This window comes from Argiope bruennichi, chromosome X2, assembly GCF_947563725.1.
Source record: "Argiope bruennichi chromosome X2, qqArgBrue1.1, whole genome shotgun sequence".
NCBI classification, from domain to species: Eukaryota; Metazoa; Arthropoda; class Arachnida; order Araneae; family Araneidae; genus Argiope; species Argiope bruennichi.
Window position 1 is genome coordinate 19,373,663 of NC_079163.1, and position 14,939 is coordinate 19,388,601.

Sequence of the window (14,939 nt, forward strand, 5' to 3'; positions counted from 1 at the left end):
TTACCAAGCAATAGCAACTGTTGAGCTTATCAAGCACAGCTGGGAAAATTGCAAAAATTTGCATAATGCCATTAAATTAGGCATTCTGAATATTCGCACAAAGTGCAAATACCCATGCAAATTTCATAATTCTAAATTAAAGTGGTGTAAATTCATTAAACCACATGTATCAATGATGTCGAAATAATATTTGTTGTGGAAATTGTGGTTTCTATAATTTTTTCAGTAGACTGTGTGTACAACACCACATCGCAAATGGCAATAAATAATTTTTTTTTCACAATTTAGTATCTAAGTTGATAGAATGGTATCGGAATTATGTAGAACAACATTTAATTAGTTACATTAAACTGGATATATTTTTTATAATCGATCTCCAAGCATTCATGTTATTTTATGATCATCCTGTACTTTTTCCTTAGGGAAAATGCTAACTAAAAATGCTAGAATATTAATTCACTCTAACAAACTTTAGTTGCATATTATATTTCATCTCTTACCAAAAATCAAAACGATATAATCTGACATTGTCATGTATTTAAGAACCATATCGATCATAATTTTTAACGCTTTATTTCTAAAGTAATATTTTTATTCCAGGTTTTGATTAAAAGAAATAGAGGCAGGAAACAAAAGAACCTAAAATTTTATTGTATTTTGCTATCTGATGACATCATATCGACACTACTTAACAAACTATAGGTACATGTTAGCCATATTTTATCAATTCAGCTACTGAAATTACTAAAGAAAAGTACTAGAAATTCACTAAATCTGTGCTTCTGTGTGACTTGTATACGCTATAAATTAAAGTGTGTCTATAGGTGTGAACATCAAAATTATAATTTCTTGAATTAATCCAATTCGTGTTTAAGAGATTTTATATCAAAATCATTGCCACATCAATTGAGAATAAGCATTTTTTTCCAATGGGAAAAAACACATATTGAATAACCATCTTAACTGGAAAAATATCATTGTTTGTTTCTTATGGCACTTGCCACTGACAAGCCCGCTGTTACGAAGACAGCGATTTAAGCCTGAGGGGAACGTCTCTTATTTTTTATAGCAGCGCCAACTAGGGCTAAGAGTACGACTTTGCCACTCACTCATCACCTTGCACAACCCCTTTTTACAGGAGGGCACATTCACACATCTCACAGATAGAACAACAGATGAACAACCATGCCCAAACCGGGACTCGAACCCGGGACGCCCAGATCACGGGGAAGACGCGCTACCCCTATGCCAGGACGCCGGCAAATATTATTGTAGAATCATACACCAATTTCGGAATTAAAGTTTCTTTTTTCTATTTCTCAGAATGGGTGCATCCGTTACATGGTTATATATGCCATTTTTATATTTATGGTATCATTTAATACATAATTTGCCCGCTAAAATGAGCGTCCATCACCAAAAATTTACAAAAAAAAAAAAAAAAAAAACCTTTTTAAATAAATTTATTTTTAACTGTAATTTTAATACATTTTATTTCCATCCTAAATCCATTTCTTATAAATCAAAGCGGAATATTTAATTTGATGACAATAAAATGTTCTTGGTAGCTAATTCATGTTTTTTTGTTTATTTTTATTTATTTATTTATTTTTTTATGCACTTGAAACGAACGACACACGAATGACCTATGATTATTTTATTATTTCCAGTTTTCAAAACAGTATTCATTCAAATTAATTTTTTAGAAACAGAAGTTATCGCTATTTGAGAAAATTTGAAAAATGGAAATTTAACTCTTTAAGAGTTTTACCTTGTGATGATTAATCTAGAATATTTGATTATCGTAAATGTTTTCGACTGACATTGAAAATTTTTACTGACCAGTGCACACTAAATGTATCTACAATCTTTAGTTAAAAATATCTACTGCTTTTAAGAAAGAATGTTAGCAAATAACCATAATGAAGGAAGGAGTATTCATTTGTTGTAGCATACAAACATTTGAGGTACAACGAAGTCTTATATTGTTTATAATATGTACAATATTTCTTTACTTTGCTAGTAGAATATTACTTCCCGAATACAACAGCTCATAATTAATTTTTTCTCATGTAATATTTTAAAACACGGAATGTATATTGTATAGAAAAAAATAGTTATGTTCATCTTTACAAAACTTCACTAAATATACTAATATTAAATAATCCTCATTCTTTTTTCACAGTTCAGTTCAGTTCAATTATATTAACGTCCCTTTTTTTAAAGAAACACTAAGGCTATTTTGTGACGGACCTTGTAATTTTGAACCGCGGTCAGATGACGAGGACGACACTTAAGTTGGTACCCCCTCTTCAAACTTCCGCACCACACCAGCGGAGGACGCTTGTTCCAAAGCCGGGACCTTACCTCTAAGCCACGGCGACCCTTTCTACTTTTTCAGAAGAACCTTATTAATTAGTTCCTTCCATTAAAAATGTCTGACTTTTTCTAATAACAATGATGATATATTATTTGAACTTAAATTGCTTGCATTGGAAAATAAAAATGGTTGAAGTAATTAGAAAGGAAGAAATTTTCAATCAAATTACATCACAGCGGCAATGGAAAATTAAATTTAAAAAAACATGAATGATTAAAATGAATGATGTTCAAAACAAATGAATATTTATATTAACCCATTAACTGCCATTTTTTTAAATTTTTGTTCGAATAAATTATATATACATAAAAAGTTGTCTAACAATATAATTATATACATATTAAATTTTGTTTTGAAAATATTTGATATTTTTGAAGAAGGAAATCGTTATAAAATGATCAATAAAATCATTTCAATAAGAAACAAAAGACTAAGTAACAGATCGCTCTTTAGCTTTTAAATTACATCTTTATGAGCGGTATTTTGTTATTATATAAAAACCAAACCGAAAATATAATGCTACAAATGTGACAATTCTGTTCCGTTCAATTTACAGACGAATTTCAAGTTATTCGCCTACACAGAATGCACACTTTCTATTACATACAATATATATAAAATGTGTATATATGTAGAATGAAACTAAACAGTCAGACGTACCAAATTTATTTTTCGCGTCGAATGGCGAATGTTAAATTCCAAAATCCACGAATGTGGATCGCGGCAGCTAATGGGTTAAAGTGGAAAATTTATTTCATTTTGTATCATTTTTTTCAACTTAATCTTTTATTATTTAAAACAAGTCAAAACAGATTTTTGCGTACATGATATGCATACAATAATTAAAAACAATATATTTTCCACTCAGTATGATAACAAAGAATTGTTTCTATTTCACATAATGACACAACAAAGACAGGGGTTTACTAACGCAGCTCTTGGAGTAAAATAATGACGAAACTGTACTTGGAACCTGCGATAACCAGCTCTCACTCCCTCTGTATTGTCCTGTAACAAAAAAAAAAATCTCCATTAACAATTTCCATACAAAAAATTAAAATATGTATAAGAATTGGTCATATCATCATGATTTTTTATTTCAAATTTCGCAAAATGGGAATAAAGCCATGCAAGAGAAAATAAACCCAAGCCAGATAGCAAAAGCAATGCTAGGTAAGAGAACTGAGAACTTTTTATAGTTATTCATAAAATAAAATTGAGCCAAAACAAAAAAAATGATTTTTTTTATTATTGTTATAAAAAAATATTTTATCATTTTCAGCCATTATAATTACTATAAAGAATAAAAATAAAATGATTCACAGCAAGTAAATCATTATTATATGATGACGTCTAAAAACTGATCTTTTAAACTTGAGGAATAACAGGGAAACAATTAAAATTACTTGTATTCGATTCTGCTATAAATTCTTTATACAGAATTTCTCATTCCGAATTTTCCCCTTTCATTTTTCGGTTTACAAACTTGGCTAAAAAAACTTGTTAGTGAATATGAAAAATTTTCTTTAAAAATGTAAGCAACATTCATTTGTAGATATTAAGAATTTCAGAGTGAGTGAAACTAAATAAAACTTATAATTTCAAAGGAAACTTAGAGAATAATACAATGGAATATCTTGAAAAATCCAGAAAATGAGCAAGGTAAATTCTTTGGAGCAGAAAATTAGGCTAATGTATATTTCTTATAATAGTGTTTTTATAATTGTTACAGCGATTTACTGGTCGTGAAAAAAAATGTGCAAGAATTGATCAAAATAGTATGAACACCAGTATGAATAATGTCAGCCATAGACATCTGATGTCATCTGGCTGTAGAAGTTCAAATATAAACTCATAATCAGCAACCGTACAAATGGATTATGGGCATATTGCAACCAGTCAGTTACTCCGGTATTCAATCGATTGATTTTTCAAACAAGTAAGTGCTTCAACAACTCCTTCATTGGTCTCCATAACGACAGCCTAAGCTTGAAGACAATATAGCAACAGCCAACGCAAAATACAGTAAGACATATTCGAAGTCCTCAGGACAAGATTACATGAGTGCTAATACAAAGTCATCTGAAATCAAAGAAAAGCCGTGTTTTGGATTACTTTTGAAATAGATATCCATATCATTTAAAATTATCAAAACAGAAACCAATGTTGCAAAATTTAATGCGAGTGTTGCTATTTGAGTACATGTGTCAACAAGTAATGCTCTAAGCTATGGCGTATGTGCTAAATGCAGAGGGACTGGACATTATTAGTAGGGTAAATCATCTGGTCTGAAGAATATGCAGTTAAACTTATTATACTATATTATTATTATTGTCTGCAGAATAGAGTATACTAAATTTATCCCTTTCGTCTTGAATGTATTATATGGATATTATTTTGATTATACGGGGTACGATGTTGTACTATACAATTTATTAGCTTGTAAAGATGAGCTTACAGCATTTTTCCAACATTTTAGGTGATCAACTACATTTTTTGCTTTCTAAAATACAATTATAAATATTTCCTTTTCGCTTTAAGAAGACTCATAGGGTAATAGAGGTCCCAAAAAGTGATTTCATGCTAAATCGGCCTCGGCCATAGATTTGTGCTAGCTTTTCCTTTCCTTTCTTTATTTTTTAATTGCAAAACAATTACTATGAACTTTTAAAGCAACGTATTACCTTATCGACAAGGGGCAAGGGAATATAATTCTGAACAACAGTCTTAGAAGCAGAATGCCAAGAAAATAAATCTTTAGCGTGTTTGTGCAAATAATGTGAGAAAACGAAAAATAATGCCATGCCCCTGACGAGGATTGTCCTTATTAAGTCACGAGTGATGACTAGAAAATCATATTGCGTTTTGGGTGCTACTTACCCCCACTGTGCCATAGAGCAGCTTTGCAAAAATTTTCTTTATAAAAAAAATATGCGATATAAAGTTTCTCTTAAAACATATCAACATTTGAATTATTTGAGAGATCTGAAGTTTCAATCAAATTGATTTTTTTTTTCATTGACACAGTTTTGGACGATATTTAAAATAAATCTGAGATTCCCCCCCCCCTTATACCCTTTGTCCCACAAGGGGTACTTCAGAATAGAGGATGATAAGCTTCCGATATGGTGGTTGTTCTCGTCACCCTTGTGGGTACACAAAAAGTGAGGAGACATAGATCTTATCTCATTATTTTAATAGTTTTTAACTATAATTTAACTTTTTTTATTTTGGAAATATTAGTTCAAAACTTTAAACTAACTGAAAAAAAAACTTAAAAAGCTATATATTGACTATCCGTAAATTAACACAAGGATAAAATATTACAGACCATTAATATTTTATAATAAATTCAATCAAGAATGAAATTATTTATTATTGTAGCATTTTCTTTAGCATTTCTTTGATATTTACAACTTTTATCTTGCCTGTTATAGTTTATATGAGGGTATATGAAATTAAAAAAAATATAAAGGTGATATTTAATTCATATTTAGTGGAAATTCCTCACCATTTTCGAGGACGGAACTACACGGCATGCAGTCAGGATACAGAACACATAGTACATATCTAAAAATAGATTAAATTTTGTAGTACTTTTAAAAAATAGATATTTTCTACTCTAACGCATTCTATTCTACTAACATTGCAACTAATTATATTTATGCAAAATATATAAACATCTTTACATAGCATAAGATTCATTAGGGAAATCTTATTTAAGAACATTCTAAAAAACTGCATAAGAACTAAATTAACCTATTAGTCAGGTGATTTTTTTAGAATTTTTAATAAGCACAGCTAGATCGGAAATGAGATATAGAAAGAAAAATGTTTTACATTTGAAATATGAAGCATATGATTAGTACCAAATACCACCACCAAGCATTCAATAGTAGTACTTACTTCACTTCTATTCTTCAAAAGTACAGTGTCGAATAAATAATTCTTAAATTTTTAAATATTGATAAAGGATTGGAATGGTTTTAACACGCATTTGCTTAAAAAAATCTCTTACCTTTGCTAAAAATTGAAAATATTGGTTCTCACCATTTCTTAGTAAAAAATTGGTGTACTAAACTTAAACATTTTGCCATTAAGCGATATAACTGAAATATTGAACCCATATTTTTTGTTTCATTTGAATGTTAGCCAAATCTGAAAATTCTTTGTGTGAATGTCAATATTTCTGGTTTTTTTTTTTTTTTTTTTTTTTTTTTTCCTTTCAAACACATTGTATTCATATAATAGAGTATGATGAAAGAATGAAATGGAAAAAAATGTTGATTTTTAAAAGACTTTTTTTTTTATATTAAGGGGACAGTGGACTTTGAAATAAGCAAAAATGGATGAAAACGTACAATTTTATTTTTATCGTTTCTTCACCAAAATATATGTTTATATTCAACTAAAATAGTGTTATAAAACGTATTGTTCAATAAAATAAATATTTGAAGGGTTAAGAGGGGAAAAAGTATATCCTAAAGATTTTTCTCAAAACGATGTTGTAATTAGCTTTAAATATATTTGAAATGTTCCAGATGTCTTAATTTTTCAATTAATTATTAAATGAAATCGACAATAAAGATTTTTGTCAAACATTAAAAAAAATGGGGATGCCTTTTACGTTTCGATTTTTTTTCTTTTTTTTTAGTTCGTTAAAAGTCAATTTTAGTTCATAAAAAACATAAAGTTCCTATAAAAATTCGGTAAGTGTGCATAAAATTATTTCTAAGACATTAACATTTAATTGGAATTACAAAATCATACGTAATTTTGTTCTAAATACATTTACATTGGATAATAAGAAAAATAGAAAAAAAAAATTAATACGCCTGGAATGTTTTGAAATTTTTAAAAATTACATGTCTTTTAACTTTTTAAGAATAATATATTTCGTTTTAAAATGTTTTTTTAAGAATTTGACGTATTTATATTTAAATACATATGCATAAAAAATTGCATAACCCTGACTCAATATTACAGTCCATTGTCCCCTTAAGGTTTCTGATTATATTCGGGATGCTTATTTGAAAAACGCGCTATAACAGTTATTTTGTATTAAAATAAAAAGATTGAAAAAACATCTACGAAACAAAAATATGTCAATTAAATGAAAAAAGTTTCAAATAAATTGGGGAAAAAAGCTGTTTCTTGGCTAAAAAGAGACGTAAAACAAACATCTCTCAGTTTAGAGGTTTATCAAATGATTTGCTTAAAATTTTGCAAACTTTTTAAATAATATATTGCCTAATTTCTGAAATAAAAAATGAGCTATATTTCTAACCATCCTTTAAATATTGGAATTCGATTGATAAATAATATGAAATTTTTAATTTTTTTCGCGTTGTGGGGCATCAAAACAACTGTAGAATATATATCTGTAAATGAATACATTACATATTCTCCAGTTCAGAAACTACAGAACATATTAAGAAATTATAGCACCAAATTTGAACAAAAATGTATTGGATTTAATTTATAAGGTTTTTTTCGTAAAAATATTCGTAATAAAAGTATTCGTAAAAATAAAACAAAGGTTAAAATTTCAGAAAATAGGATTAAAACTTGCATAAATTCAAATATAAAATCAGTATTATCTCCCCCCAAAAAATAGATTTAGAAAAAAAAAATTAAAAAAAAAACGGTTTTATAAGGAAAACTGTTGGAAAATTAAGAATATTAAATTTTAAAAAAATGTCATATTTTCTCAAAAAAGGATTTTCAACATACTCACCTACCTTACGTCTCTGTATTTTTCGAGTGATGTTAATAAGGAGCATTAAACACTTTTATTTAACTTGACTTGTTTCATGTTTGCAAAGATTTTGTAATCCATTTTTCGCTTATTTCTCGGTTCGGAAATTTTGAACAAATGTGCATTCTCGATGATAATACTTTATTTTTTCATAATTCAATTATTAAATTAACAGATAAATTTAGTTAAATTTCAATTCCATACTAAGGACGTCATTTAAGAGTGAATTCGAGACGATAATGATTTCAGTATTCTGTAACATTTATAATAATGAATTTAAAATTAAATATTGAAATGTAGAAAATAACTAAAATAAAATATTCTACTTTATAAGTCATTAATAAAAGCGTTTTTCGAAACTCATTTCATTCATTTTATTTTATATGAACAAGAAATAGTAAAATAGAACTTTTTATGATGAAAGTGAGTAAATACTCGGTGATGCAAATGATCAAAGCAGTTTTTTTAAAAATGAGTTGAAAATGAAAATTAAATTCAAATTAAATTCGCAAAAAATATAATAGATGATTCCGTATGCAAATAGAATTTATTTTTTGTCATGAATTTTATTTATTTATTTTTTGTCATGAATTTTATTTATTTATTTTTTGTCATGAAACCAAAATTCATTGATTCCCTAGCTTACAGTTTGAATCACCAAATGGTTCTGCAGTTGTCGTATGTATATTTTACTTGGGATAAGACAAAGATCATAGATGGAATACAAATACAATACAAATATTCAAAGTATCGTCATTTATTGAGTTAATCCAGACCTCTTCACAGCTTTAGTAAAATTTATATTGACTACGTTGTATCATACTACCTCAGATGATGGTCTTACTACGAAAAAAATAATAAGCATAGTTCCTTTTCTAATATTGTATTCCTGGATGAGGAATTACGTATTGAATATTAGAAAGCCGTAATTCCACTCATTTTCATATATAATGTAAAGTATCTCTCCATGAAATGATAAGCAACTGACCGTTTATATTATCAACTCAAAACTCAGATCAATTTAAAATGGCACTCTTTTTAGTATTTTTAATCTTTTTTAATCGATACATATATTTTTGCCTTTTGCCTTAAGCTCATACAAAGTCCAACATGTTGAAATTGATTACATTCATCATATCAATCCTTATCAATAATAAATAAATATTTGCCATTTTATATTATTACTCACTATTTATGTCATATTTATATTTTATTATAATTTTGGCGTTTTCGTTAGCGAATATAATTGAATAACATAAATTTAAAATATTCTATTCTTTATACTAAACTCATACTCATATATAATATTACATATGAGATGCATTGATTTTTAATTAGAAATTTTTTATGCTGATTCTTATATATATGTATTTTTATTCTTGTTAGCGTGGAAAAAAATTGTAAAAGTCTGAGAACACTTAACATAAACTAAAGTGGCAATGAATTTTGGTTTCGTGGCACACACACGCACGCACACACACACACGCGCGCACACACACACGCAAGCACGCACACACAAACACACACATATAGCATTATTATATTTTTATTCATTTACAAATTATAGGTTTTTAACATTGTTCTAGACTTCTGGATCACTCCGTATATATATATGTTACAAACTGAAGAGGCATTTAGCAATTACTCTGATAATATTCATTACAAAAAGATTTCAGGAGCAATTAATTATTTTTTTTAAAAAAAGAAAAAAATTCGAAAGAAAAGAAATTAAATAAATACAAGGTGTCCCATGAGGTACTGAGAGTCTAATATTTACAGATTCGGATAGAACACACCATAATGAGTATTTTGATATGCAACATGTGGGGTCCTCGAATATATCGTCACAGTCTATTTAAGGTGTGAAGCTTGTGCCATGGAAACCTCAAGAAATGAGAAAATAGAGAGGTTGAAATCAATGTTTATTGAGAAATTTCAATTCAATAGATTTTCGAAATGTCGGCAGTTCGAGTAAATGACATAGTGAAATCTGGAATCGAAGTTCGCAATTGCTTTCTGCAAAATATATGTTCCAATTTCTTTGACATCGATTTTTATTGCTGCTCTCAAGTCGTCGAATGTTGAGGGCTATGTGGGATACATTATGTCTTTCAGACGTCCCCATAAGAAAAAGGTCGCACGGGTTAAGATCCGAAGAGTAAGGTGGCTACTCTACACCATTACCTGTTCTCATAACGGAATTCAACCCGACCAGTCTACCGTGAAAATATTCCGCTAAGAGATGGAAGTTTCTCTGAGTGTGGTGAGGTCTAGCACCATCTTACATAAACCAACAATCGTTTATCTTATTTATGCCATGCAAGAACAGGATGACACCATCATTCAACAAGTCAAAATAAGCTTCACTGGTGACATATTCAATAAAAAAAATTGTCCCAATGATGCGTTCGGCAGATAACGCACATCAAACAGTAAGTCTAAGTGGGTGCAGTGGCCGAACTGTTGCATGATGAAAATTTTCAGTAGCCCAGAATCTCCAGATCTATTTGTTAAGATATCCTGGAAGGTGGAAATGCACTCCGTCGTTGAACCAGATCCGATTTAAATTAATTTCACCACATTCAACCTTATTAATTATCGTGTCTGCAAAATCAAATCTGCTTAAACCATCAAATCGGTCAATGGTGATTGATTTGAATTTTGTAAGGGAACAGAACCACATAGGAATTTGCATATTTACTTGCAGACGCGTTTTTCCTCTCATTGGTTACCACACATTTCCATAGTCACCTAAGGAAGCTACCATGTTGTGCAATCGTCGTATGCATCGTAATTTGGAGTACAAACTATCTGATTCGTAACTAACGGTCGTCATGTAATTAGACTATGAGGCTATATATTCGGGGACCCCACATGTTATACATCAAAATACTCATCTTGACGTGTTCTATCTGAATCTGTATTAGACGCTGCATACCTTATGGGACATTCTGTAATATTAAAAGTTGTTATAGAAGCATTCTTAAATGTCCCTTTAGCATAGAATTCTGAGATATTTATTGTTCATTTAGAAGTCTACAAAATAAAGGAAATCAAGTTAAAATTTATGGAACCATCCTGAAAGAATATAGAGAACATTTTTGGCGTTTTCCTAAAATTATTTTCTTTCAGAAAATATAAGTGTCTACATATTTTCATAACAAATACATACACATGCAATAGGGCAATCGCGTTTTATTTGGATTTCTTATCAAAAATGTGGAATTGGTGGGACAGTTTTCAGGGACACTCTTTTAATTGTTATATTAAGTAATACAAATTTGTGTTTAGTAACTCCAATGAGCTTAGACTCGATGGATTGTCCCTTTACTAAAAAGATAATTTCATTAATAAATCATTCACGAAAGGGAGATATTCTCCATAGCCCTTTTATTATAAAGATGCATATTCATTACTTACCAAACACAATTTTCCAGTTTATTACGTTTCATATAAACCTGTTAACCGCGTAATATACTCGTTTCGTTCGTCATGTCCGATTAACAGGTTAAAGGAAACAATGAGAATAAAATTTTTATGAAAACACCTACCCGAGTGTTAGCTGCCTCTACCACTACTTCCTTAGCTTCTTCACACGACTCATTACATGCATCTTCAAACGAAAAGCTGCTAACAGCTGCACTATTTCTAGAATTCTTGCTTGTCTGAGACTGGGAACTGATAACATTATGCGACGCTTCGGGTATACGATTGTCAGTATGACCTTCAAAACTTTCAAATGAAGATGATGAATCTTCTACGAAACCCAAATTCACTTCTCCTATAGCACCTGGGTTCGTTTCTTTTAGGTTAAGATTGCTTTCCCCTGATACTCTCTTGAACTGCTCATCATAAGGAAGACTTTCCTGGGTACGCAAAAGTTCGACTGCTAAGGAAAGTTTGTTAATATACATATGTTTACTTTCATTCAGAAATGTTTCACTTTCATAGCGATGAGGTATAAGTTCAACATCTTCAGATCCAGCATCGCTACAACTATCAGCTTCATGAATGAGAATTTCCTCACTGATTATACTTCTTGGCACTTGAGTTTCTGGATCTACAGGACTAGGTGACCGAGAGTCAGCTTCTGATTGGTCAGTAATACTTTCATCGTACGCTAGTTTGTATATTGATTGGTTGGCTCGTAAAGATTGCAGATTAGTTAGGCGTTTTAATTCAGCTTCTGAATCGTGACTAGATGTATCTGAGTTTAGAGAATGAGAAATGTATGGTGACTGAGATAGGATAACCTTAGACTTGGAAAATTTCTCGCTTGGAGGTGGCGTTTTATCGAAGATTGGTGATTCAGAATGTTTATCATTTTTATTCGAGATATCATTATTTGTTGTCTTTGGGTTGGAGGGCAATGTCTTATGTAAAGTACTTAATATGTCAGGAAGTGGTGAAGAAGATTCTGCTTCATTTGGATTATGTAAACTATGTTTCTCTGTTTCACTTTTGCTTTGATGGAGCATTTTATCACTTATTTTCACGAAATTATCCGAAGCAGTCATTGTTTCCGAATCGCTGTTTTGAATTGAACCCAATAGATTTCTTTCTTCTGTTTTTTTGGCGCTTTCATACAAAGAATTCTCAGAGTGTTTACTGATTTTTAAATCAGTTTGCAGTGATTCTAAACCCGTATCATTTATATTATTAGTATTCTTCTCTTGCTTTATTTCCATTTCTTTTGAAACCAGAAGATGATTTACTGTGTCCTGACATTTCTGATTATCAGTGACCCCTTGGTTTCCTGTGATTTCTTGTACTTGTTTCTGATATTCCACTGATTCTTTGGTACTTGGTAAAGACTCCTGAGAAAACCATTCAGAATTTGTAGGCTTACTCTGTTTTTCTTGAAAACTTGTATCAGAATTATTCTGAAAGTTCTTTTTTTCAGAAGTCCTAGCTGTATGGACACCACACATTTCTTGGGTTTTTCTAGGTTTTAGATTTTGCATTTCTTGGATGCCTTCATTTCGTTCCACTTGCGACAAACCCACGCTTTTTCCTGTTTGTATTAATTCTCCTGGGGTAATGAACTTCTTTTCATTGGACTCTGGCACACGTCTGTGTCCATCTCGACTGAAGGAATTTGTTTCTGAGAATGAAGTCATTGTTTTGGTGCGATATGACTGGTTATCATTTCTTGAAGGATTCGCATATGATCCTGTGTTCTTTAGTCGGTCTCTCTCTTCTCTATTAGCGGAATAATTGGTCTTCTCAGGTATAACAGCATATTCTGCATATCCCTCCTGAAAAAAGTAAATGACAGATTTAAAAAAATAAAAATAATAATCAAAAATAAAACAAAAACATCAACAACAAAAAAACAATAATCAGAAACAACAAAAAAATACATTCAAAATCACTGTTCTAATGAAACAATGCAGATTTCCAGAGATGGAAAAAGCGTGATTTTAAAAGTTTTCCGAAAACTGAAAAAAAAAAAAAAAAATGAATACAAAATGAAGGATAATGTTTGATAAATGAGGATTATTCAATAGATGTTGTACAATTAAGTTTTATCGTCTAAATATGAAAGCAACATCCATTCATAAATTTTTATTTTAACTTTCTAGTTCCATGACTTTTAAACTGTTCAGCTATATTTGAGAATGCCTTTATAACTAAGAGTAAGAAAAATAATCGAAAAGAATCATTTTAAAATAAAATTTTTGATTGAAATTAATTAATAATTAGTAGTTGGCTTGTTACAGTTTCTTAATTAAAACTTATCTATATCAAATCAAAAATCTTATCAATAATTTCTTGATTAAAAATTAAATTACTCTATAGTAATTAGAATAAGCAAAATTTAAGTTATATTGAAAGGTTCTACTACGCATTGAATGTTAGGTTTTTAGCATCCATTTGGCTATATTCGACTAGACGCCACTGTTTAACCAAGTGTTCGCCTGATTTGAACTGAATCTCTAGGCTCATTAAAATGCTTAATCAGTAAATTAAATTCAATATTACATTATATTAAAACAAGAATGCGTCCTTTTTTTGTTGTTGTTGTAGTTGCTGCTGCTTTCTTGCGGTTACCAGATATCTGTGTTTGTTTTCCCCTCTACAATGACCATGGAGGATCTTGAAAGTAATTTTAAAGATACAACTTGTAAAATCCCTAATTAATTAAAACCCTTGAGTTTTCGTTAACTGAGAATTCCTCATATATAATAAAATTTTAACATCATAGAATTGTTACTTATTATAAATAAATTATTAAATGCCGGCCTCCTGGCATAGGGGTGGGCGTCCCGGGTTCGAGTCTCGGTTTCGGCATGGTTGTTGCTCTATTTGTGAGATGTGGGAATGTGCCCTCCTGTAAAAAGGGCTTGTGCAAGCGAATGAGCGATGTGTGAGTAGCAAAGTCGTACTCTTGGTCCTAGTTGGAGCTACTATAAAAACCAGAGACGCTCCCCCACCGGCTTAAAATCGTTGTCTTCGTAACAGCGAGCTTGTCCGTGGCAAGTGCCATAAGAAACAACGACGAATTATTAAATCTACAATTAAATTAATTCTATCTATTTGTTAAAATAAATTATTTCTGTTTACCAAATACTACACTTCACTTCTAAACAGTCATCTTTTAGTATTTTGTCTCCTAAAGAAATAATTACAGAACAAATATGGAAAAGATAATAGCCTTATATATTTTGTCTTAAATTTAATATAATTAGATAAAAGAAACTGCATATTATTTGGAATGAAGCAATATTTCAAACTGTTGCATCCGTAGTCTTTAAGCGATATGGGAAACTGAAATTAAAAGGGTTTCATTCAAAACAT

The 14,939-nt window shown here is 30.1% G+C and overlaps 1 protein-coding gene across 2 annotated transcripts in view; it reads right to left on the reverse strand.

Annotated features, from left to right (window-relative positions):
• Positions 1 to 628: 628 nt before the first annotated feature.
• LOC129960064 (uncharacterized) overlaps positions 629 to 14,939 on the reverse strand; it is an 83,930-nt gene continuing 69,619 nt past the window's right edge. Inside the window, exons 6-8 of one of the 2 annotated variants that reach the window (XM_056073123.1) lie at positions 11,690 to 13,396; positions 5,892 to 5,950; positions 629 to 3,388 (exon numbers count right to left, since the gene is read on the reverse strand). In XM_056073123.1, the coding sequence (XP_055929098.1) occupies positions 5,924 to 5,950; positions 11,690 to 13,396 (1,734 nt within the window). In that variant the 3' untranslated portion in view covers positions 629 to 3,388; positions 5,892 to 5,923. The remainder of the gene's footprint in view (positions 3,389 to 5,891; positions 5,951 to 11,689; positions 13,397 to 14,939) is intronic. The other variant, XM_056073122.1, reaches the window with a different exon arrangement.